The sequence below is a fragment of the Myotis yumanensis genome, unplaced genomic scaffold, assembly GCF_028538775.1.
Source record: "Myotis yumanensis isolate MYYU_CA2020_CCGP unplaced genomic scaffold, mMyoYum1.0.hap1 SCAF_3, whole genome shotgun sequence".
NCBI classification, from domain to species: domain Eukaryota; kingdom Metazoa; phylum Chordata; class Mammalia; order Chiroptera; family Vespertilionidae; genus Myotis; species Myotis yumanensis.
The window spans coordinates 130430164-130456568 of record NW_027223754.1 but is presented as its reverse complement, the minus strand read 5'-3'; the positions used below and the strand labels follow the sequence as shown (position 1 = coordinate 130456568).

The 26405-nt window shown below is 43.2% G+C and overlaps 1 protein-coding gene across 2 annotated transcripts in view; it reads left to right on the top strand.

Moving 5' to 3' along the window:
- The window catches only part of KITLG (KIT ligand), a 91626-nt gene that overhangs the window by 12208 nt on the left and 53013 nt on the right, over positions 1–26405 (top strand). For both annotated transcript variants that reach the window (XM_070409603.1, XM_070409602.1), the window contains exon 2: positions 25434–25547. In XM_070409603.1, the coding sequence (XP_070265704.1) occupies positions 25434–25547 (114 nt within the window). The remainder of the gene's footprint in view (positions 1–25433; positions 25548–26405) is intronic.

Below are 26405 nucleotides of genomic sequence, written 5' to 3'. Positions count from 1 at the left end.
GTTCTCTACAGACCAGGAGGTTCCATTCATAGGCCTAGGGTCATATTATCCTTGTAAACCTTGAGTGATGAAAAAAATCTAAACTTTCTAAATTCATGAAAGCTTTGTGTTTATTAATGTCTTCCAAAAGGAGCCTCAAACTATTTTATGTATAGTATGTATTAATAACTTTGCAGACTCAGATCTGGAGTCACCTCTTTTGGATGACTCTAAGTCACTTAACTCTGCTAACATGCTGATTTTCTCATTTGTAAAATGAGGTTTACAATGGTGTCTAACTCTTTAGGTGGTTGTGAGGATTAAATGAGCCAATATATGAGAAGGGCTAGTATTGTGCCAGATATCCAGAAAAACCTAGGTAAATGTTAGCTGCTGTCAAGCAAAATTCACTTTTAAATTCACAGTCCCTTTCTTGTGGCGTGGGGAGGGGGCAGTATGTGTTGAATTTAGTAAGTGTGTATGATCAACAGTTTGGGATTGTTTTCATTACAAATTCAAGGTTTATTTTCTTATGGGTGATGATTGTGTTTAGAGTTTAAGGGATTGATTGTCCAGGTTAATCTTTGAGTAAGTTTTGTTTCCGTCAAGACAGACTAGAGTTCCTTTTATCAGGCCATTACTTCAGGTAAACACGCATTCCATTCTCTGACAGAACATTAAACTGTTATATTCCTTTTGATGGAGTGCTGACTTGTTCAAGCATTTGTGACAGAAAACAGCTTCTGTTTTCTGACATTGTACAACTTAAAGGCTTTTTCTAGAGGTTTCTTGACTGAATCTTTGACTATTGCTACCTCAACAATCAAGTAACCAACCCAGAAATGTGGAAATGTGTGAGTTCAGAGTTGGATCTAAGACAAAAAAACTCGAATCAAGACTGTAAAATCAAGAATTTAAAAATCTCTTTAAATCAGAAAAAGGAGAAAAATGAAGTTAAGTTCATTCTTTTAAGGACTAAAGTAGAATGAGACAGAGTCATTGGCCTGGATTATTTTTAAAAATTGCTTAGAAGAGCTGGATTACAAAGGGGCCTAATTTTGCATCTTTCCCTGAAAATTCGTGTCCTGGCATTTGAGAGGTAATACAGAAAGACAAGAACGTGCTGACAGCACAAGATCCAGCCGTGTGGTGTTGGTATATGGTTTAGTCCCTCCCGGGTATTCATTTCATTATCCAACAAAACGAATGGTGAATTCTATAATTTTAAAGATTCTCTCTCACACATACCATCTGGAGTTATGATGGAAGGCTGACCATGCATCTACCTTGGTTCAAATCCTCCAATGACGTTGCATTACCTGAAGGGTAAAGTCCAAACCCTCAACAATTATACAGGTTCTCTGTGATGTGGCTGGTGCTTATCTCTGCCACTCCCCAGATGGTAAATTTCATTCCAGTGTCACCTAACTGTGAACAGTGGTACACTTGCAAACTCACCACTTAGTCTCAGAGGCCCTGACAGCCTCTCCAGTTGTCTAGCTGAGATGATGCCTCCTCACAGAAACCCTTCCTCATGTCTGTTTGCCCTTCTTCCCTGCCCCCATCCCCACTGTGTTTAGTGATCTTACCCTGTGCTCCTCTAGCATTAAGAAAAATTGTGTGCTTAAAACATACAGAAATCATCATTTTACTTACCTGTCTACCTGCCTGAATCACCTCATATTGGTACCCCTAGCTGGTGGCACGGCACCAACATCTTGGTAAAGATTTTCAGAACCAAACTGTGAGTTAATGAATCATGCCAGGTGTATGTTTGACTGAATCATTTACTATCGGCACTCTGAATGTGTATCAGCATTCTACTCATGGATGTGGGTATTTAGCAACTTTGTGCTTCCTGACCTCGCTGACATTCGGTTGATGGCAAGGCGGTGACTTGGAAGGTAGGAAGAAATTTAGAACTGCTGGTAGGCACGGATGGCTATAGGAAGCAAACCTAACTGTGCACGCAACACTGCTCTACACAAACACACATTCTTCAAATATAAATCTGCTCAGAGGGAGAAGTAATAAATGGGCCTCTTGGGTTGTAGAAGAGAGTGGAGACCAGGATTTAAAAAAGATGAAGCTGAGGCACGTTGCTTGGCATCTTTGAGGAAAAAACACAGTGGTTGAATGGCAAGTACCAGCTGGTGCTTGCTAATTTCAGATGTTTAAAGGGTTGATGAGCCAGAAAAGATTTTAAGACATAGTGCTGTTGATGACAAAGAAGGAAATGTTGATTTTGATGCTCATTCAATGTGTGAGGTTCCGAGCTAAGTGTGTGGGTTGCATGTTTTATCTCCCCTAATTCTCTTCACCTGTGAGGGTGGTCATGTGATTATTCTATTTTATAGAAGGGGAAGGTGGGCTTAGAGAGGTTGAGCAAGTTGCGAAGCATCTCACAACTAGAATCATGAAATCTGATCTCTGTGCTCCTCCTAATCCTTTGCTTGGTGCTGCTGTCATCTTCCCTTTTTTGCCTAGATAAGACATTTTTGATAAGTAATAATAAGACTGATACATACAGTAAATGGATTCTTCTTCCCAAATTACCGCCTCCCCACCCCTTCAAAATGCTTCCTTTCATATATTTTTCCACAGTTTGTGCTGGTTAATAGTTAGCCAGTGCAATAGACAAGGACAGTATGTTGTGTAGTTTTGCCTACTGTTGTGCATTATATCTATCTAGAAAGTCATGAAAGACAGAAAAGTGACAATATGAGAATTTTTAGATGGTTCCATTTGAATGATATTTATGGATATAAAACAGATGTGGTTAAGCAATTGCAACAAAATAATGTTTTAGTACTTAAGATCAAAGATATATTTAAACGTGGAGGAAGGAAGTTGGAGGATTATCAAGAAATGACGTTTTCAGATTTCACTTGTGGTTAGAAGACACCCATTTAATCTGTGATCAGAAGTTACCAAAGCAATCACAGTACTGCCTTAAGACACAGTGCTCTGTACAGGGACTTTATGTCCTTAGCAGATTAATTTGCAGGATACTCTTTGGATGCTAAGTTTTCAAACTTCTGACATTTTTTAAAAGTTACACAAACCTGTACCATGGCCTATTTTCATTTTGTCTATTTTTTTATTTGTATGTGTGTGTGTTTTTTAAATTTAACCCCAATGAGGTTTGTTTTGTTTTGTTTTAAATATATTTTTATTGATTTCAAAGAGGAAGGGAGAGAGAGAGAGAGAGAGAGAGAGAGAGAGAGAAAGGGAGAGAGAGAGAGAGAGACAGAGAGAGAGAGAGAGAGAGGATGAGAGTGAATCGATTGGCTGCCTCCTGCATGCCCCCCACAGGGATTGAGCCCACAACCCTGGCATGTGCCCTTGACCGGAATCATACCCGGGAACCTCTAGTCTGCAGGCCAGCGCTCTATCCGCTGAGCCATACTGGCTAGGGCTATTTGTATGTTTTTGTTAATCATGTAATCTTGGTTTTGGGTGTAGAACTGCAAGGTTAATATTCCTGGCACCCATACAGCTTTTAAAGTTTTAAATAATGTCCTATCCCAGAGAGCAAAGTCTCCCTCCTGCCTCGGTTTACAAATAGAAGCTCCAAAGAGTACCATCAATGAGAAGAGGTGCTCACATACCAGAATTAAACAATGAAGTCGATGTGCAAAATGGTTTGTGCAGATTTGGCTCCTAAATCTTACAGCAGCTGCAACATATCTTTTAAATTTCATTGAGCTGGATCCACAGCTCACAGGGTCCTCTCTCCATTTCCTGGGAAGTAAGTCCCCATTCTCCCCCATGCGGTGAGAGACTCTCTTTGCTTTCCAAGCAGTCCTCCTGTTTACATTTATGCTTCCATCTCCATTTGATTCCTCAGCAAAGCAGCTGCTTTGAGGAGCCCACAGGATTGTGATGGTCATTTCCCACTCAACCCTCTTTTCTGTCCAAAGAGCGAAGTGTCTTTTTTTTCCCCCCAACATGATTGTGAGAAAGGACTTGAGGGTTTAAACTATATTCTTCTTTTGATTTTTACACTAGGGAGCTCAATTCATAATCTTCCTGAGTCTTCTTCAAGGATGAGTTTCAGAACATAAAATAGTTTACATTTACTTTGAAGGTTGTTAATTCGGAACCTTTTTTTAAATAATAAAAGGTGTGATGCCAGTACTCACATGCTGATAGATTGTAAAAAGCCTTCTCCTTTTGTTTCTGTTATATATCTTCTTTTCTCTACTGAACTCGGAGTCTCCTCCTACAACTGGAATTGTGGAGAATGGTAAGCATAACTGCCTGGATATCACGGTGGAAAAGCTGAATAACAGAAAACAAGTCCTGTGAGAGGAGAGCAGAAATCCTATGCCCATATTACTCTGAAGAAAAGGTGGCTGATTTTATTCTTTAGTCAAACTAGGAATGGGTCGGATTTGGTTCTCTGAGGTGTTTGTTTGTTTGTTTGTTTTGCCTACTGTAGTAAAGATGAACAGATAGAGAACAGTTAGCCAATGCTTTGGGAAGAGATAAGATTAGCATTTGAAAGCTCAACCAGTGTTATCACTTCTGAACATGTTTGCTCTCAAATGAAATCACATTCTGTGTGTATTTCCAGTGCCAAATCACCATGATTAATTTTTTTATAAATGGCTGTTTAAGAAATTTTGAGGGATTACAGCTCATTGGGGAAACAGGGAGAAAGTTATAGTTGCATTTTATACTAAACTAGAGGCCCAGTGCATGAAATTTGTGTACTGGGAGGGGGAGCAGGTTCCCTCAGCCTGGCCTGTGCCCTTTCACAGTCTGGGAGCCCTTGGAGGATGTCTGACTGACGGCAGTCGACCTTAGTGCTGCCACAGAGGCAGGAGAGGCTCCCGCCACTGCTGCTGCACTCGCCAGCCGCCAGCCGTGAGCCTGGCTTCTGGCTGAGTGGCACTCCCCCTTGTGGGAGTGCACTGACCATCAGGGGGCAGCTCCTGTATTGAGTGGGATTGGGCCAAAACTGACTCTCCAACATATTCCAAGGGGTCCCGGATTGCAAGAGGGTGCAAGCCAGGCCGAGGGACCCCACCAGTGCATGATCACTGAGCTGGGGAGGGACGCAGGAGGTTGGCCAGCTGGGTGGGGGGGAGGGATCACAGGAGGGCTCCAAGGCATGTCCGGCCCATCTCGCTCAGTCCCGATTGGCCGGACCCCAGCAGCAAGCTAACCTACCGGTCGGGGTGTCTGCCCCCTGGTGGTCAGTGCACATCATAGCGACTGGTCGATCAGTCAACTGTCTTCCCCCTGGTGGTCAGTGCACGTCATAGCAAGCGGTTGAGCGGCCTTAGCATATCATTAGCATATTATGCTTTGATCAGTTGAACGGACGACCAGGTGACTGGACACTTAGCATATTAGGCTTTTATTATATAGGATTCTAAGTAAGCTACAGAATTGTAGACTTCTCACAGACTTTCATTGAACTTACTGTAGGAAAGTACCTACATTTTTAAAAAAATATGTCCCTGCTGCCTTGGCCAATGTGGCTCAGTTGGTTGGTTGGGCATCATCCTGCACATGGAAAGGTTGCCAGTTGATTCCAGGTTGGGGCATATGCCTGGGTTGTAGGCTCAATCCCCGGTAGGGGGCGTGCAGGAGGCAGCCAATGTTCTGCTCTCACATCAGTGTTTCTCTCTCTCCCTCTCTCTTCTTGTCTCTCTAAAAAAATTCAGATAAATAAATAAATAAATAAATAAATAAATGAAACTATGCCCCTGTTGGGTCAACCAAGGAAAGTAACTTCATATTATACTTACCTTTAGAAAGGGAGCTCTGGGGATTTAAAAGTTCAGCATTTTGGTTTATTGTCACAGTTTCTTACCACATCTACAAGAAAAGGCATTTTCCACTGGTTGTTTACATACTAAAAATTGTTTATTGATCTATTTACTACCAGAAAAGCAACTGCCTAGAGGCTAGAGATACAATAGTGAGCAAAACAGTTACATTGTTCCTGCTCCTCATGGAGTTTACAGTCTATCTCTGGTTTTATATCCTAATTTTTCATTTTTCATGGAGCTAGAGAAGTATTTAAAGGTACAAAGACACACACAAAATAAAGGTACAAAGAAAATGGTTAGAAGTTCAAACTGAGACCCATTTAGCTAATGTCATGTTTTGGATAATTAAGAGAATATTGTGACATTACACTTGTCATCATTAGAATTTTGCAGTATTTTTTAAATTAAATCTTTATTGTTGAAAGTATTTCAACAATACTTTCTCCTTTTCCCCCTCCCCCATTGACCCCAAAATGTCTCCTTTTTCTCTCCATTGACCCTTTCCAGCCCACCCCCTGCCCCTTCCCCAGGACAAAACTCTTGTGTTTATCCTGCATTTACTCATTTAAGAAATGTATTTGAGAGGCTTCTCTGTGCTCAGCACTGTTGTGTGAACGAAACAGGAACTGCAAGAATCTGCCTTATGGTGCTCAAACTCAAGTGCAGGAGACAGATAATAAGCAAAACTGGTGGGTGATGTTGCAATGCTGTTGTGTGAATATGGACACCATCTGCTGAGGATTGAATCCTGCATTATCCAGACTTGTCTGTGCCCCATTTCACATACTGAGTATATTCTCTCTGTTTTAAAACATTTCTTTATTGATTAAGGTATTACATATGTGTTCTTATCCCCCCATTACCCTCCCCCCCTTACCCCCCCACTCAAGCCCTCACCCTCCTGTTGTCTGTGTCCATTGGTTAGGCCTATATGCATGCATACAAGTCCTTTGGTTGATCTCTCCCCCTTACCCCCACCCTCCCCTACCTTCCCTCTGAGGTTTGACGGTCTGATCGATGTTTCTCTGTCTCTGGATATGTTTTTGTTCATTAGTTTATGTTGTTCATTATATTCCACAAATGAGTAAGATCAATTTGGATCTTGATGCCACTGGAGTCTGCACTATATAAAAGAGATTTTGATTAGAGGAGCACTTTTGCAGGTATTTTAGAAGCAGTTTGCAATGCATGCAATCCACAGATGTGAAGGAGCATGTATGTGGGTGGGGGGTCAGTCCAAGGTGCTAGAGCTAAGAAGGAAGAACAAGACTAATAGAATCCTCACCCTCACACCATTTACATTCTTGTCAAAGGGATAAGCCATAAGCGAATAAACTCATTGGGGTATGAAGATAATTTCTGATGAAAATGTTATTGCAGTTGAAATAAAACAGTGATATGAAAGTTGAAGCTACCAGTGCTTAGGTTACCTGGGAAGGCTTATCTGAGAAGGTGATATTTGAACTGAATCCTGAATGAAAAGAAGGACTTGCCTCTTGCAGAGCCCAAGACGGGGAAAGCTTACAGCACCAAGTGCAAAGGGCTTAAGGCAGTAATACCGTTCGAGTGTTTGAGGAACAGAAAGGAGGCCAGTGTGGCTGGAGTATGGTGGGAGGAGGGCCTGATTGGTAAGGTAATGAGCATGGAGGTGGGCAAGTCCACGTTACGTACCACCTTGTAGGCCTGGTCAGGAGTTCACTCTTGATTGTAAATGTAATGGAGAGGTATTCAGAGATTTTAAGCAGACAGAGATGTTTTATATTCCCAGAAGACCACACTATTGTAAGTAAAAGTATACAAGCAAAGGAGGCTATTTAGAAGGTGCTTTCAGTCTTCCAGGCAGGAGTGATGGAGAGAAGGAAATGTTTCAGGGTACATTTTACTGATAGAACTGATAGGACTTGACAGGCTGCATGTAGAAACAGAATAATGGAGAGAATCAAGGATGGTGCCCTGAGTTTTGGCTTGGACCACTGTGCTTCCAGTCTGGAAATGACATTTCTGGGGATGACTGTTCTAGATATGGTTGAAAACCCTTTGCACAGTTATCAGTGATGATAACTGTAGTGGCCATCTATGAAGGTGTGCTATTTTCAGGTACTCTACTAAGTGCTTTAACACACATAACTCCTTTTAATCCTCAACAAGGCTGTGAGGTGGGTCCTGTATTGTGCACATGTTACAGGTGGGCCCCTAAAGCACAGGACAATGAACTAATTTTGCAAATGCCACAAGGCTAGTCAGTGGCAGAGGAGAGATTTAAAAACTGGCAGCCTAATTCTAGAATCACTGCCGCCCAGCCCCCCACTCTCTACTGTTCTTTTTTTTTCCATGCATGGGTTAAACACCCTGTTTTCTAAAACTGTCTTGGATTCCTGCTGAAGCTAAAGTTGACTTTTGAAACTCTGCAGTTTAGGTTAACATTCACCCATTGCCCAAACAATTGGGCCTCACTTTTGCACCAGGTGGAGAGGAGCCTGCCTGCTTTGGGGGAGCTGATCCAATCCAAGTGCAGGGGGCAGTTTCACAACCTCTTTTTATCAACTTTCCTGTGCTGATCTTTAATCTATGGGGAGGCAGAGCATAAGTGGGGTTGGGACATTCACTGTTAGTATAGCTTTAATTCTGAAGCCAACATTGAAAGCATTAGTAAGAATGATAAAATAATAACTATAGCATTAACAAGTCATGTCATGATCTGCATTGTGCCATTCCTGTTGTGGGTGCTTTACATAACTGTCTTATTTAATCTATAAAAAAAAGTCAAAGAAATGTGATCACCCCAGGAAAACTGAGGTGAGTTTCCATAATCTGTTTAGGTAACAGCATGTAAGTTATGGAACCATGATTTGCATCTAGGTCTCACTTTTGCTGATGTTGTTCTATTCTAAGCATCACCTCTTTCATAAGCAATGAACTTGCAATTTACTGTGCTTCAGGTGGCAGATAGATATCCAGAGGAACATGTCCTGGGCGTATCAGAGGTAAATTGCTTTGTGTTGCTTCAAGTGGTAGCATTGCATTAACATTCTTATGGATTGCCAATTAAAAATGGCTCTTCATAAAAATTTTTATATGATTCTTATTTTATAATTTGAATTTTGAAATACTAATGGAAAATTCCCAAGGAACATCTAGACTAGCCTTTATGAGACATAAATGCTTAATAACTCGGGTTCTTTACTCTTAGTATTGCTTAAGGTTTAGTTGCAGACAGTATAATCCACTCTAGTTAGTAAAAAAGAGATGTATTGAAATGTATTTGATGGCTTATAAAACCACCAGCAGGCCTAGGAGAGTATGCTTCCAGAATACTGCAGCACCGAGAACCCAGTTAAGGCCACTGCTCTCTGTGTAGCTGCTACAGCCAATGCAGGAAGCTGTTACTGCTGCAGGTTGCATAGTCTAGTTGCCCCAACACCACTCAAGCCAGCAAAATGCATGTCTAGCCTCCAACTTCTCATGTCAAGGATTTTCTTCCCATATCAAACCCTGCAGTGTGGTGCCTGATGGGCAAAACCTAAACTCATCTGCAGGTGTAGCTAAATGCAGAGGAGCCCAAGAAATACAGATTCCAGTTTTGCAACCACTACAGTGAGAAGGATATGCTAGGAGGGAGCTGGAATGGGACTTGAGAGAACCGATCCACGGTACCCACCACACTCGCTACATTTAACTTTTCTTTTTGAGATTACTCTAAATCAGGAGCATCTGCTATGTAGCCCTTGAACCGAGTGCCACCTTGTATATATACCTTTGAGACCTTTTTGTTTGTTTTTCCTAATGATATAGCACCCATGAACAAGTACAGCCTAAACAGCCTGACTCAGACCTGAGAGAGTACCCAAGAATTACATGAAGGGCTAGTTAAAAGTGCACATTCCTGCCGTAGCAGGCTTGGCTCAGTGGATAGAGCGTCAGCCTGCGGACTGAGGGGTCCTAGGTTCGATTCTGGCCAAGGGCACATGCCTGGGTTGCGGGCTCAATCTCTAGTGGGGTGTGTGCAGGAGGCAGCCAATCAATGATTCTTTCTCATCATTAATGTTTCTATCTCTCCTTCTCCCTTCCTCTCTGAAACCAATAAAGAAATCTATATATTTTTTAAAGTGCACATTCCTGAGATACACCTTCAGAAAATTGGATACCTCACTATGCCCAGGAATCTGCATCCTAAGTAAATACCCTAGTAATAGCACTTTGATCTAAACCCTTGTCCATGAAAGGGGGGCATTTCAACATTTTATTCAGTTCATCCAAAGGCAATTGGTGCATCCAGCATACATTGTGTAATTGGGAAGACTCATGCCGGGACCTTCGCAGATTGGGCAGGTCATCTGATGTCATAAAGAAAATGATCAAGACCTTGGGTGTTTTTGAACTCAGGGCCTTTAGCCCCATTGGTTTTCATGCTGTTTAGAGGTAGTTAAAGCAGAGTGCAAAGATCTGGTTTATTTAATGGAGTCAGAAACCCAGGTGGGGAAAAACACTTTATTGGCGATTTCCTGAGCTGTTTCCTGACAGTGTTTTCTTTGAATTTAACAGCCCTATGAGACCAGACTTGTCAGACTCCCAGTAGCTGATCTGACAAGACATCTGAACCCATTTAATTTCAACTGTAGGGAAAATGCATGAGAAGTTTGAGAGAGTTCAGGCATTCAGTCCACATTCAGCACCTGGGATCAGATAGCAACTGGAGCTCTGCACTTATTTTTTAGCTCTCAGTTGTTTGGAGATCAAAAGATTCTACAGCCCTTGCCGGCTTGGCTCAGTGGATAGAGCGTCAGCCTCCAGACTCAAGGGTCCCAGGTTCGATTCTGGCCAAGGGCACATGCCTGGGTTGTGGGCTCCATCCCCAGTAGGGGGTGTGCAGGAGGCAGCCAATCAATGATTCTCTCTCATCATTGATGTTTCTATCTCTCTCTCTCCTTCTCCCTTCCTCTCTGAAATCAATAAAGAAATACATATATATAAAAAAAGATTCTACAGATTTTGAAGAATTGCAGGGTTTTTTATTTTCCTGAGATTACAATTTCAGAAGTGAGTCACATACTTGGGAGAGTGTGAATTACGGTTTTTGTTTTTGTGGCTGTTTTTGGAAAGCTTATGATGGTCGTTCAATGCAATCATTTGACATGACAGTGAACAATGCCATCCAACAAGAACAGGTGCCCATGGAGCACTGAAAGTTGGTATGCGGATTCAAGAACTGTCATGAATTTTTTTTATTTTTTTGCTATGTTCCTATACCTTGGCCAATGATGGGGGTCTGTCTCTCTTATTTCTTTAAAAATACATTCATATAGTGAAAATAATTGGCAATGGATATGTTCATCTAGGTTTAACATTGAGCTAGCATCCACCAGTTTGCTAGACTTGTTTGGTTTGTTGCATATCATCATCCTCATAAAATTGATTAGAATTAGTCCTCGACTAGCATCGCCCTAAAATCCAGTCGGTTTATACTGTTTAAGGGGATTTTTCCCCCTCTGCTTTTATTTAACTGCTAAAGACGTATATATTACCATTGTTTCTGATGGAATCTCCAGTACTGGCACAAATGCTTATTCTATCATGTCTATCTCTCTAAAAAAAATAATAGCAAAACTTGAACCCCTAGGCCCTAGGTTCTAGTCTGAGCTAGAAGTCATTCGTAGGGATTGTCATGCAATGGCAAAGCCTCTGAGCTCACCTGGCTGTCATTTACCACAGAGGCACAGAGGCGTTGTTCCTCCTGAAAGACCCTGTAAGAAAGAGGAAGGCTTAGTTGATCTTTTCAGCCCCACCCTTTTAGGGCTGTCTTTCCTTCTACAGACTGAAGTTAACTTTCTAGCCCTTCCAGATATTACCCGCTGTCTTCCTCACTTTCTAGGCAAGCTGTTGTGGTATATCCTTGAAATTCCCCACACTCATTTATCCCTGTGGTCCATCCACTACGGTCTGACTCACTACTGGAAACTGTCTTCATCAAGGTCAACTCCACCAGGTACCCCTCAGCAACCACCAGGTGGACCTCTTGTAGTGCTTGCTTTATTGACCGTTCTCTCTGTTTTGTACATTCTTTTCCATTGGCCACAGTGCCCCACAGTCAACCATTCTGTCTCTCGTGTATTTGCTTCTCATCCTCTCATCTCCTATGCAGATAGTTCTTTCTCCTTATACCAGTACAGTGCTATTCGTCAGGGGTTTTGGTGATAAACTTGCAGTTGCCAGCAGCCACCTCGCCTCCTGAATACCCTGGCTCAGTGAAAAGCACCACTTTTTTGTGTCACCCAAACTGGTACCTGGAAGTCATTTGAGACTCCTCTCATTTCCTGTAAGCCACCAAGTCCCTTCCATTCCACTTCCATATCCTATTGATGTCCCTCTCCCATGGCCACTCACATAGTTGGGGCTCCCCTCACTTCAACTCTGGATGACTCCAGCGACCTGCTAACTGGCCTCCTGTCCCTCAGGCTTGTTGCCTCCCCCAGGCTATTCTTTATTCTAATGTCTGATAAGCCTTTCAAAAATAAATCAGATTTTTTAAAAAATATATTTTTATTGACTTCAGAGAGGTATGGATAGATAGAAACATCAGTGATGAGAGAGAATCGTTGATCAGCTGCCTCCCACACTGGGGATAGAGCCCAAAACCCGGCATGTGCCCTGACCGGGGCGGGAATCAAACCATGACCTCCTGGTCCATCAGTCAATGCCCAACCACTGAGCCACGCAGGCCAGGCAATAAATCAGATTTTGATACTCCCCTGCTTAAAGTCCTTCAAGAGCTCCTGAGCAGTGCCTTTAAGATAGAAAAACAACTCAATTAGCAAAATTGGGAGGGCCTCTGCACATTTCCCTAGCCTCTTCTATTGTTGCTTATACGTTGAAACTTATTTTTCAATAGTATCATAAACCTGAAGTTCTGTGAAAATGTACCTTCACTTCTCTGGGCCCCTGCTACTTCTCTGTCAGGGGTCTTCACCCAGCTGCCTTTGATCTATCTGGCTACTTCCTACTTCCCTTTGAAGAATGTGTCACCTCCTCCCAGGAGCTGTCACTGAGCCCCTCCCTCAATTTCCATCCCCAACCCCCAAAGTCAGGTTTATCTGTCCCTCCTGGGCCCTTCCCCTCTCAGTCTATGGCCCTGCTGTGGGTCTCTAGTAGTTTGAACTTTCAGAGGCCAAAGTCCATATCTTGTATGTCTTTATCTTATGTACTTATCAGGTACTTAGACAAGTTTGTTGAATGAATAAGTAGCTCTTCTTAACCGACTGAAAGCACTTGATTTTGTATTTATCAACAGGAACAACTTATCACTTTATTTCTTGGGTTTCTCCCCTCCTTCTAACTATGTGATTTTCTTTAAGCTACAGCAAAGTGTAACTTGATTTACTTGTTTACCCAGCCTAGTAGTAACTTGGCACTGCGGTTTCAATTAGAAACTGATTTAGATTAAGGGGCCTATGTGCCTTCCAAGGCATAGGCTTTTTAAATAAAACTAAATAGTTCATTAAATGTAGATGAAATCAGCTTTATGTCTGACTGGCCCGGCAGTTTTATTTCCAGTGCTGTGTAGGTCTTCCTTTAAACTCAGTTTGGGGATTTACTAGCAGAGTGGCATGAGCAAGTTACTCAATCTCATTGAATCCTATTTTACTCACCAGCAAAATAGGATAATAACCTCCACATGGTCGGTGGGAGGTTATATGAAATAATATCAGCAAACTGCTCATCCTGTGCGTGGCCCTTAGTAGGAATCAATATATGCTAGTGATTTGCACTTGAATACCATTTACATTTAGAGTGAGTACTGACTATCATAGTGATTTTCCCGTAGATGGGATACCTTGAAATCCTTACATTCTTCTTTCACATTAAAGCCACCGTCTATCTGCCTTTTTATGTTAAGCGATTCCTTTCTCGGATGCTTTGTTCTTGTCATAGGGCATACGCACCACATATTTTAGTGATTACCAATATTTTAAAATATTTTCCTTTAACTTCCTCACAAAATGACCTACATGGAAAAGAGAGTGAAGAGTATGTTCACAAGATTTCTGTGTGCCAATTTGGATTTCCAGCTGGATTGAATTTTCACTTAGCTCTGCTGTCGGCATCAGCTTTCCCGACAGCAGTGAAGTTTAAAAAAGAAATAAGGCTGCTAAGTGTTCCTTCGCCCCTTTGAGATTACTGGACAGCCACGAGAGGAGAATCTGTGTGGGATGAGTAGGTTTTTCTCTGAGTGTTTAATGGCAAGTTTACAATCAATAAAAAAACCTGAGGGACAAGGTCATATGGGATTGACGGCCATTCACTCAACAGGCATCTGATGTAGGTTTCCCTCAAGATCACTTTTGAAGGATCTGGTTCATGTGAACTCAGAAGACCTGAGCTCGGGACTGATGACTCTACCTGTGTCTCGGTAACTTGCTTTCCTGGCTCTGGGCAGCCGCGCCAGTTGGCTCTCCTCCAAAGCACATTTGGGCTGCAAGGCAACTGCCTGCTTCGCTAGCTGGCATTTGAGATTAAAGAGAAGATGGATGTTGTTTTTGGCAGCAGCTGCTGTTTTGTTCGGCGCAGTCTTAATACCATTTTGTAGGTCTGCGCGTACAGAAAACGAGCCACACGGACCACTCACTACCGTTCTGACTTGGAGGAGTCTGCAACGGGGACGCTCGCCGTGCCTGTTTGAAAACCGCTTCTCGCACTTATAGAAAAGTCTGGGTTTTTTTCCAAGTTTAGACGATTGGAATCTTCTGGTTTCTTGAACAGCGTATGTGTTCAAGGCAGCTGGGTGAAGACCCCTGACAGAGAAGTGTTCTTGGGCTGCACACATGTTCATTTCTACCAGAGGAAAGAAGTCTGAAAAGTCATTTCTGTGTTCTAACCGTGTTCAGATCAAGTAAAGAGTTGGCTTTAGGGACACTGCAGCTCCTTTTCCTGGCAGGCGGCTTTTTACTGTAAGGAAGGCACTTAGGTTCAGGAAGAAGCGATAATTGAGTGAATAGTCCACTGGGGTCTGATGAGATTGATTCTCCACAAAAATGAGATTTGGGTAAGACCTTTGCCTTCAGGGTCTCCAGCCTCATCTTCCTGTAACTTTTCCCCAAGGTCCCTTTAAAGTACCTTTCCAGTACGATCTGCCAGTGTTAAAACCTGCTCCCCCCAGAAGGCCTGCTATATCTGTCATTCACAACTGAGTATGAATTTTAGTCACTATTACTTCCCTTCACCAGGACTGTTTCTGTTGCAGTCCTAACAGTGCATACAGATGTCTCATTAGATTTTTTCCTCCTGTAAATAATTTGAAGGCAAATTTTAGCAATGATTAGGCTATTGGAATTTTGTGTGCCATGGGGAGTATATGGGAGGACACTTAACAGATGTATCTAAATAAAAATAAAATCTAGAACTGTCGACAATAAGATTAGTTTACTATGTGTAACGAAAGGTTATCGTGAAATGAAAGGTTATCACACAATGAGCGTGACCCACAGAGAAAAGTTGCACGACGCTAAAAGAAAGTAGCCAAAGAAAAATTAATGTGCAGAAGCAGAGACTGTTACAGAAAAAAAAAAAACAGTGAGATGCTTACGCAAAACTGAAAAGATACATTTGAGAGAAGTCACAAACCCAGGGACATTTAGTTTCATCCTGCTATCTCCAAGGGTGTGGGGGGGCACACGCCCACATGTTTAGACACCTGTATGCCTTGTTGGAGTTTCCAGAACTTAGAGAAAGAGGAAGAGAAAGAAAAAAGCGATAAATACTTTTTCTGATATATTGGGACACCTCACTTAATTGGGAATCAGTAGTCTATTAACTGAAGCTACTCTACCCACAGTACCAAGAAATAAATAGAAAAAAAAATGCATCTGAACCCAAAATGAGAGTCAAAACACCCTGCAGTAAAGGTCACACTCTTTGTTCATGGATTGCCTTACCAAGTCCTTTCTCTGACAGTTTCATTCCAATGGTTTTGAAGCACTGGTTTCCCTGGTTTCCTAGCGCTCCCAAGCCCAGAAACCACACAGCAAATAATTGCACAGCACCTGTAGTCTGAAAAGTTTTGATTTGATTCCCATCAGCACTCCTTGAGGTGGGTGAGGGGGAAGTTACCCTGATTCTCATTGGAGAGACTGATAAACAGCTACTCAGGGGGATTAACTGGCTTGTTTGAGGTCCCACGATAAGGGACTCAGAGGTTTTCCTGGATACATGTTCTGTACTCTCCCATCACACCACTGGTTTTCAAAAGCCTGTGGTTGTTTTTTTTTCTCTTTCCTTTCTTGCCCTTGGAAACCTTTGTTCAAACAAAATCTTACCCAGAAGCATGAACAAATAAAACAGAAAGAAGGCTGAGCTGCTTTGCTTAAAGCAGGGGCGGGGGACCCGGAACACTGACATGGGCAGTTGATTTTTCTTACGAGGAACAGCTCTGACATTGGGCAACTACTCCGCTCATGCGTTAATTCATTCAGAAAATAAGTTTATTGAGCTCTGACTTATTTTCCTATTGCTGCTATAACAAACCATCTCAAACTTAGTGAATTAAAATAATACAAATTTATTATATTACAGTTTTGGAGATTAGGAAGTCCAAAGTGGGGCTTACTGAGCTAAAATTGAGGTGTCGGTGGGACTGTGTTCCTTGCTGAAGGCTCTAAGGGAGACCGGTTCCTTGCCCCTTTTCAGCTTCTAGAACAGTGGTTCTCAACCTTCTGGCCCTTTAAATACAGTTCCTCATGTTGTGAGGACCCAACCATAAAATTATTTTCATTGCTACTTCATAACTGCAATGTTGCTACTGTTATGAATCGTAATGTAAATATCTGATATGCAGGATGGTCTTAGGCGACCCCTGTGAAAGGGTCGTTCGACCTCCAAAGGGGTCGCGACACACAGGTTGAGAACCGCTGTTCTAGAAGCTGCTTGCATTCCTGGGCTCCTGGCCCCGTCCTTTCTGCTCAGTGCCAGCAACGTCAAGTCCTTATGTCACATCTTCCTGACCCTTCTTCCGGCACTGCTGCTCTCTGACCAGAGCTGAGAAAGGTTCTGTGTCTGTAAGGACCTGGCTGATTCGATTGGGCTTAGAGAACTGAGGGTAATTTCTTTATCTCAAGATCCTTAATTTAATCCTATCTGCAAAGTCCATTTTGCCATATAAGGCCATCCTATATAATAAATATAATACGCAAATTGACCCTAACAGCGGGACAATCAGGAACGACTGGTTGCTATGACACGCACTGACCACCAGGGGGCAGACCTCGACGCAGGAGCCTGCCCTCTGGTGGTCAGTTCGCTTCCACAGGGGGAGCGCTGCTCAGCCAGAGCTGGCTCATGGCTGGTTAGCGCAGCGGCAGTGGCGGGAGCCTCTTCCACCTCTGTAGCAGTGCTAAGGATGTCTGACTAATGGCTTAGGCCTGCTCCCCATGGGAAGCAGGCCTAAGCCATTAGTAGGACATCCCCCAAGAGCTCCCAGGCTGCCAGAGTGATGTCTGACTGTCAGCTTAGGCCCAATCCCCCAGGAAGTGGGCCTAAGCTGGCAGGTGGACATCCCCCAAGGGATCCTGGACTGTGAGAGGGCACAGGCTGGGCTGAGGAATCCCCCTCCCCCCAAGTGCATGAATTTTCATGCAGCAGGCCTCTAGTATATTCATAAATTCCAGAATTAGAACGGGGCCATCATTTTGCCCTTATTCCGCCTACCATAAAACACCCACCATACATGGTCCATGTTCTGTGTTTGCCATCAAGACTCTGTCGGCTAGAAATAGGCATTGTTAACAGGTAAACTGAGAAACAAGTTGACAAAAACTACAATAAAAATTTAAAAACAGTCACTTAAACAAGCACAGTCACTGAGAGCCACTTGGAGGATGACAGGCACAACTTTTTAACGGCAATGCTCCCCGCCCAGCTTTATGGAGGTATGATTGACAAATAGAAATTATATATATTTAAGGTGTACAGTATAATGTTTTAATATATGCATACATTGTGAAATGATTACCCCAATTTAATTAGCATATTGTATCCATTACCTCACAGAGCTACCGAGTACATCTGAGATCTACTCTCAGTGAATTTCAGCTAAACAGTAAAGCCTTATTAATTACAGTCTCCATGCTATACATTGGTCTCCAGAACTTACTCATCTTATAACAGAAAGTTTGTACCCTTTGATCAATATTTTCCTTTTCCTCTCACCCCCCAGCCTCTGGTAACCACTGTTCTATTCTGCTGTCTGTTACTGTGAGTTCAACTTTTTTTTTTTTTTTTTTAGATTCCACATATAAGTAAGATCATGCGATATTTGTCTTTCTGTGTCTGGCTTATTTCACTTAGCCTTCCCTTTATATGATGAACTTGACTCGTCAAAGAAAAGCGAAGTTTAATATTTCTACCCACTGTTTAAGAAATCAGGGAAGTGTTTGTACTATATATTAGAAAGATCTCTGTATAGAATAAGTAGTACTGAAAAACTACTTCTCCATATAAAGAAGTAAGCTCCACATGTTAGCCCTCTCCCAGGAATTCTGACAAAAAAAGTAAGTTACTACGGCTCTGCAGAGTTCTCCGTATATTTCTGCCTTCACTGCTCCTCCTTCCTCATGTTTACTTATGCCAGAGTGAGTTATTGAATTTTACAAAAGGTGAATATTCCTTTTTGGTAGCAAAGTATATACAGAATTAAATTACAATATGAGTTTGTTTAATAGCTTTAAAATAAAGTGCTTCAAGAAATATAGGTTTGTCTGGGATATTTGAGTGTATGAAGTTACAATGTACATTGTATACAGTGAGCGAAATCCTATGTTTACAGATGTGTATATATAACTGCTACAAAAAACAATACTGAAGCTGCCCTCTCCCTGAGACCTAGATCTCGCCCCTTCTTGCCTTCCTAAGGACACTGCTCAGCCAGTCCCCTCCCTGACCCGCACTGCCAATCGCACCCTCCTCCGGGGTCATCCCCATAGACACACTGACATCCTGGTATTTCTTGCCAACTCTCACCCCACTTCGTTTTTGTTTGTTTGATCTCCTTTGAAGGACACCCTTTAAAAGACCTGTCTATATTCACTGCATGCGATTACTCTCCTCTCGTGTTCTCTTAAATCCACTCCAGACTGGCTTTTTCCCATAACTGCTTCAATAAAAATGTTCTTGTTAATGTCACCAATGATGTCTATTCTGCTAAATCCAAGTGGTCAGTTCTCAGCCCTCATCTTAATTGACCTGTTGTATTTAACATAGTTTGACAGTTTGGCTTTCGGTACTTTATTTTTTTTCCCACTTGGCCTCCTCCTACTTTTTGGTTTCTTTGTCAGGCTTCTTTGTGAGTTCTCAGTCTTTCGCCAGACCTCTTAAGGATAGAGCACTTGGGACTCTGTCCTTAGTTCTTTTTTCTATTTGTACTCAATCCTTGATGATCTCATCTACTCTTTTGCGTAAAATTCCATTTCTATATCAAAGGCTATCATATTGATATACCCAGCCCAAACTTCCCTCCTCCTGATCCAGTAACTATGGGGCGTGGCTACAGTGTTTGGGACAGGTTCAAGCCTTGGACTGAGGGGAGGGCACAGTCCTCTTATTGCCATGTGCAAGTCCCAGCTTGGAGGGCACAGCCTTCCCAGCACAATTAGCCAACAGCTGTAGTTGTAAGCTTGAACCTGTGGTCCGAACACGTGGCCCCATGTGCCTGTGTGATAGAGTTCAGGTGCATGTAGTTGAGTAGGGTTGAAACCAACGAGAATGTTGTAAACATTTTGATCACACCCCTACTTTGCCTCGTGGTATCTGCTATAAAATAAAGACACAGCTTGTGGGCGCTGGCGCTGTCCATCAGAGGGGCAGCGTCCCACCAAGACCCAGCTTTCATTCTCATGTCTGTCATTTCTAAGCCTTTCACCACCCCCACTCAGGGTCACTGAACCAGGCTGAGCTGGCATGGCACATAAGGCTCCCTGGGGCTGAGTGTGCCATGGCCGTGCCGGCTCCCCACAGGTAACATCAGTAGGATGTCTCAAAGACATTTCAAACTTAGCACACCCAAAACTCAGCTTCTGACCTGCCCTCCAAACCTCCTCTATCCTCAGCCTTTCCATATCAGCTGATGGAAACACCACCTTTTCAGTTGTCCAGGCCAGAATCATTGGAGTCATCTTTGACTCTGTCAAATCATATTCCATCTGTCGGGAAATCCTATTGGCTCAACCTTGATGAGACATCCAGAATCTAACCACTCTGGTCAACGAGCAGTCCTTTCTTGCTTGGATGAGAGCAGTGATTTTTAACGGTACGCCTCAAGAATTTTTAAAGCATGTAATACCTGACTATTTAATCAGGAGTACAGACCTCTTTTCCCTTAAATTGTCAAATAAAAAAAAAAGAACAACAGCCAACAAACACAACAATAGCTGTCTGGTGTGAACAAATCAAAATTATACCTAATTTTTGTCAGATTGGCAAAAATATATAGATTATTTTTTGGTGTGCTGCAGAATTTTAATAATTAGTTATGTGTGCCATGAAATGAAAAGGGTTGAAAATTGCTAGATTAGATCAATAACTACTAACTTGTTTCTACTTTGTTAACCTAAAGCAGTGGGTCTCAACCTTCCGGCCCTTTAAATACAGTTCCTCATGTTGTGACCCAACCGTAAAATTATTTTCGTTGCTACTTCATAACTGCAATGTTGCTACTGTTATGAATTGTAAGGTAAATATCTGATATGCAGGATGGTCTTAGGCGACCCCTGTGAAAGGGTCGTTCGACCGTCAAAGGGGTCGAGACCCACAGGTTGAGAACTGCTGACCTAAAGGCTCTCACCACAGTAATCAAAGTAATCATTTTTTAAAGACTTTATTTTTTTAGAGTAGTTTTAGGTTCACAGCAAAATTGGGAGGAAGGTAGAGACAATTTCTATATGCCCCCTGTCCCCACACATGCACAGCTTCCCCTTTTATCAATAGTCCCCCACCAACTGATACATTTGTTACAATTGATGAGCCTGCATTGACCCATCTTACTCACCCAAAGTTAGTTTATGTTAGTGTTTACTCTTGGTGAACATTCTGTGATTTTGACAAATGTGTAATGACATGTATCTACTATTACAGAGCATTTTTACTACCCTAAAGTTCTCTGTGTTCTGCCTATTCATCACTCCCCCCTCCACACCCTGGCAACCTCTGATCTTTTTATTGTTTCCATAATTCTGCCTTTTCCATAAAGTCATTGTCGTTGGAATCACAAATATGTGGCATATTTCACTGAGTAGTATGTGTGTAAGGTTACTTCATGTCTTTCATGTCTTGATAGCTCTTCTTGTTTTATCACTGAATAATAATTCCTTGTCTGGATGTACTCCACCTAAATGGTTTATTTAGCCATTCACCTACTGAAGGGCATCATGGTTACTTTCAAGTTTTAGCAACTATGAATAAGCTGCTACAAAATCAGCGTGCAGGTTTTTGTGTGGACACAAGTGTTCAGCATCTTGGGGTAGATACCAAGGAGTGTGATTGCTGGATCGTATGGCACAAACATGTTTAGTTTTGTCAGAAACTGCCCAACAGTCTTTTTTACATAGGTGTATTTACATACATATATACATATACATAAATAGGCATAGGATGTATATATGAGAGGGTTAAGTTTTGTTTTGCACGGAGGCTTACACATGACTGGAGGGTCGGAGTATGACAGAAGTGGACACCGTGGGGTACCAGACGCTACAGGATCTGGCCTCTCCATTCTCTCTGACAGTATCTTCTGCCCCCGTTTACTGTTGCTGCTCCTGAAACACAGCAGACACCTCTGATAGACCTCGGGCCTTCGCACCACTGTCCTCTCTGCGGCACTCTTCCCACAGACACCCGCCTGGGCCACTCCCTCGGCTGCATCCAAGCTGTGATAAAACAGAGCCTTCTCAGTGAGGCACGCCAGGTATCATCCTGCTTACAATTTCAAGCCGTATCCCCGCCTTCTGCAGTCCTGGAAAGAAATGGGGCCTTTTCTCTAGACTCGGGGGTGCCTGGGGATTTGACCCTCTCTGTCATCCTCCTTACAGCAAGAACGCAGGCAGTGCCTAGGAGTATGGCTGGGCTTCAGGAGAATCCTGCTGGCATTTCTAGTAGAACAAACACTTGTATGTGCTTTATTGTTGAGATGTACTAGTGGGAGGTAGCTGTGATGGAGAATGACTGGAAATTCATCACATGCCCCTGATGGGGCTGCTCAACTAGCAAGGTATAAGCCCCCAGAGTGGCCCTGCCCACCCGAAATCATCTGTCACTGCCCTCCACGGCCCAGGTACAGTGCTGTGCGGACATTAGAGACTGCCTCCCGGGGTCCTGAGACTGGGCTCTGCTGGTGCTGGCCATGCTCTTGTTGCCTGTCCTGCATCCTTTTAAAGCTTGGTGCTGAGGGAAGCCCCTGATGCCTCGTGAGTGTGCTGGTCAACTTGAACCTAAGACTGCTAAAGCCAGTGGAGCAGAGTAGGCATTTTAATCCCAATTTTCTTTACCTTGATCTAATTTTTATTTGTCCATGGCACGAAACAACTTTTGACATTCTGTATAATCTAGTTTCTTATATTTTTTGGTTATGGTCTGCCTTCTCTCACTAGAAGATAAGCCTCATGAGGGCAGGGATTTTTGCGGCCCCCCCATATTTTACTAATATGTCCCAAGCATCTAGAACAGTGTCTGGCACCCACTAGGTGCTCAGTAAATGTTTTTTGAATAAATAAGTGAACAAACAAATGTTTGTTTAATGTTTCTTCAGTGCCAGGAATAGGGCGTGGTGAAGAGAAGAAACAGAGTAACAGAATTTTATTTCTTAGAGCCTAGAATATGAATACGATCATTAGTGAGATTGGCCATTTACAGAGACCCTTTGGGGGGTTTCCCAAGTCATATCATAGACGAGAGTCATGGAGAAATATTATATATACTAGAGGCCCGGTGCACAAAAATTTGTGCACTCGGGGGGGGGGGGGGGGGCGGCCCAGCCCAGCCCAGCCTGTGCCCTCTCGCAGTCTGGGACCCCTCGGGAAATAATGACCTGCTGGCTTAGGCCTGCTCCCGGGTGGCAGAGGGCAGGCCCAATCCCTAGGTGCAGCCCCTGGTCAGGCTCAGAGCAGGGCTGATTGGGGAGTTGGGGCGCTGCCCCCTGTCAGAGCAGGGGGAATCAGGAGGTTGCGATGCCACCCTCAGTCATGCTCAGGGTAGGGCCGATTGGGGGCTTGGGGCACCGCTTCCTGTCACACTCAAGGCAGGGTGGATAGGGAAGTTGCAGCGCCACCCTCTGTCACGCACAGAGCAGGGCCTATCAGGGGGTTGGGGCGCTGCCCGCTGTCATGCACAGAGCAGGGCCCATCAGGGGGGTTGGGGCTCCGTACCCTGTCACACACAGAGCAGGGCCGATCAGGGGGTTGAGGAGCTCCCCCCTGTCACGCACAGAGTAGGGCCAATAGGGGAGTTGGGGCACCACCCCCTGTCACACACAGAGCAGGGCGGATCAGGGGGTTGGGGCGCTGCCCTCTATCACCCACAGAGCAGGGCCGATCAGGGGGTTGGGGCACCGTACCCTGTCACACACAGAGCAGGGCCAATCAGGGGGTTGGGGCGCCGCACCTTGTCACACACAGAGCCTCAGGGCGATCAAGGGGTTGGGGAGCTCCCCCATATCAGGCACAGAGCAGGGCTAATCAGAGGGTTGGGGCACCTTCCCCTGTCATGAACAAAGCAGGGCGGATAGGGAGGTTGTGGCCCTGCCCCCTGTCACACACAGAAACGCAGGGCGATCAGGGAGTTTGGCGCTGCCCCCTGTCACGCTGATCCTGGTGCCAGGAGGCCTTGCTTCTCAGCTTATCCTGGTGCTGGGAGGCATATTACCCTTTTACTATATAGGATAGAGGCCTGGTGCACAGGTGGGGGCCGGCTGGTTTGCCCTGAAGGGTGTCCTGGATCAGGGTAGGGGTCCCGCTTGGGTGCCTGGCCAGCCTGGATGAGATGATGGCTGTTTGCAGCTGGTCACACACCCTTCAGGGTGGGGATCCCACTGGGGTGCCTGGCCAGTCTGGGTGAGGGGCTGAGGGCTGCTTTCAGGCTGGCGGGTGACTGAAGCTCCAAACAGAAATCACTTATACAACTTACTCTTCATTTTGTTCCAAAAGGAGATGGTGCTATGAAGAGTGTGACTCCATATTGCTTTAAAATAGACTTAAACAAAATTAAGTAGGATTACTGCTAAAAGATCACAATAGTAAAACAATAAAAGCATTTTAATTTTGTTTACAAGCCACTGTTATTTATGTAGGTAGCATTGCACTCTTAGAAATTTTAGTAATGATAATCATCATTTGGTCCAGTGTAATAATGTAATATCTAGTTAGCTTACAGATGTTAATTAAAAATAACAATCTAGTTCCTTTTAACAACTGGCTAGCTACATAAAATAGGAAGGATTTCTAGCCATGTGCAGATGGGTTTCTGTGCAATTTTAAGACCTCATATCTTCACATCTCCATGCTTTTGCTCATGTTGTTTATTTTTCCTGGACTTATCCTCCCTTCCTTGTCAGACTTCTCCTGGTCCTCCAGAATCCAGCCAGAGTCATATTTTCTCTCTGGCTTTTCTTGGCGCTGTCTTCCTGTGCAGGTTCTCCCCTTAAAATTGATGGATTAGTTGTTTCCTCCTTTGTGTTCCCAAAGCCTCTGAGTTTCAAGGGCATGTCTGTCACCTTTATTTCTCTAGTGACTGGTACAGTCCCTGTCTCAGAATACGTGTTCAATAAATAAGTATTCAGTTTGAAGCATTAGACGATTTTTACCTTGGTCACTGATTCATCCAACAAAATATGTATAAAGAATTTTTTACATGCAAGGTGCTGTGTCTTATGTTGTAAAGGTACTGAAACACACACACACACACACACACACACACACAGATGCCCAATTTCTTACAAACTTAAAATATAGTGTAATAAGGAAAAAATAAGCCGTGTAAAAGTAACTGCAATGTATGGTTTGAAGTGTTATTTTCAAAGAGAGAGGTGTGTGTGATTGCTTCCTGCTGGGGTTGAAGAATGTCTTCTTATTGACTAGGGAAAGAGTCTTCCTTATTAAATAGCTCAAAAGGTATTATTCAAAACTATGTTTCTTTTGATGTCTCATAAATTAGGTTAAATTTTATTCTAGATCCAAACTTGGAGGATTATTATGGACTATTGGATTAAAACACAGCTCAGGGTTATGCTGCTACTTGCCAAACAGTCCACCTTTAAAGTACAGAAAGTTTCATTTGGTGCCTTAAGGTATGAATTTAATGCATTCCCTGGTTTTTAGAGAACACCTTAAGTGATAAATCCTTTACGTGTTGCTACAAGTTATTCCTAATTGCCACTAGAAATAGGCTGTAGAAAGCTTTTGACAAAAGTTAAAAATAATGTCACTGAAATGAAAAATCCAAACCACATTTAACTGAGAATTTTTGAAAACTTCAGTCAGCACAGTTTGAAAGATCAGTGCTTACTTGTAGTATTTAAGCCGAAAGTATTTAAAAAATCAGCAGATTGCATTTTTCCACATTAAGGGGTAAGATGTTAATAGTGTAAGTGGTTACAGATGTTAACTGATGGTCACCAGCAGTTTTTCTCTTTTTGTTTAGACTTGGATTATCACTTGCATTTATCTTCAACTGCTCCTCTTTAATCATCTCGTCAGAACTACAGGGATCTGCACGAACCGTGTCACTGATGATGTGAAAGACGTTACAAAATTGGTGAGTGAAGGATGCTTTCAATAGCTGTGACCCTTTTTCTTGTGTTTTTTGAAGAAGATTTCATTTTTCCTTGATCCAAATAGGCCTTTTTCTAAGACAAGGAAATCATTGAGTTATCTAAAGGGCTTATAGGGAGAGCAGGAGGGAAGACACTCAAGGTCACAGAGAATCTGTTGATAAAATGGGCCCATGGCACACTGCTGTATTGACTTCTGTTTTTTGCTGGTCTTTTCATCTCATTCCCCAGCTGGGAAGCGAGGTCCCTTCCTGGGTGCAGATGTGCCAGCCCTGGCTACTTCCCCATTAGCTCTTTTTTAAAAAAAATATATTTTATTGATTTTTTTACAGAGAGGAAGGGAGAGAGATGGAGAGTCAGAAACATCAATGAGAGAGAAACATCGATCAGCTGCCTCCTGCACACCCCCCCCCGCCCCCTGCCCCACTGGGGATGTGCCCGAAATCAAGGTACATGCCCTTGACCGGAATCTAACCTGGGACCTTTCAGTCCACAGGCTGATGCTCTATCCACTGAGCCAAACCGGTTAGAGAATCCCCATTAGCTCTTTAGTGGGTTCCTCAGCATGTCTTATTTCCCCTCCACATGCCTTCCTACCTTTCTCTATCAAACCCACTCAAAGGAGATCTGAAATGGCCATTCTCCCCTTTCCAACATCTGGGAAACCCTGTCCCTTGTGGGGGTGTGTACTTGCTCCCTCAGTGAACATACTTGGAGGAGTGGCTTGTTGTCCAGATGTTGACCAGACTCATCTCCTACATTTGTCAGTGGAACTCTTCCCTCAGCAAAAGCCATTTCACACTCCTGCTATTAGGCAATGCCAGCTTCGTGCCATCCTCTCT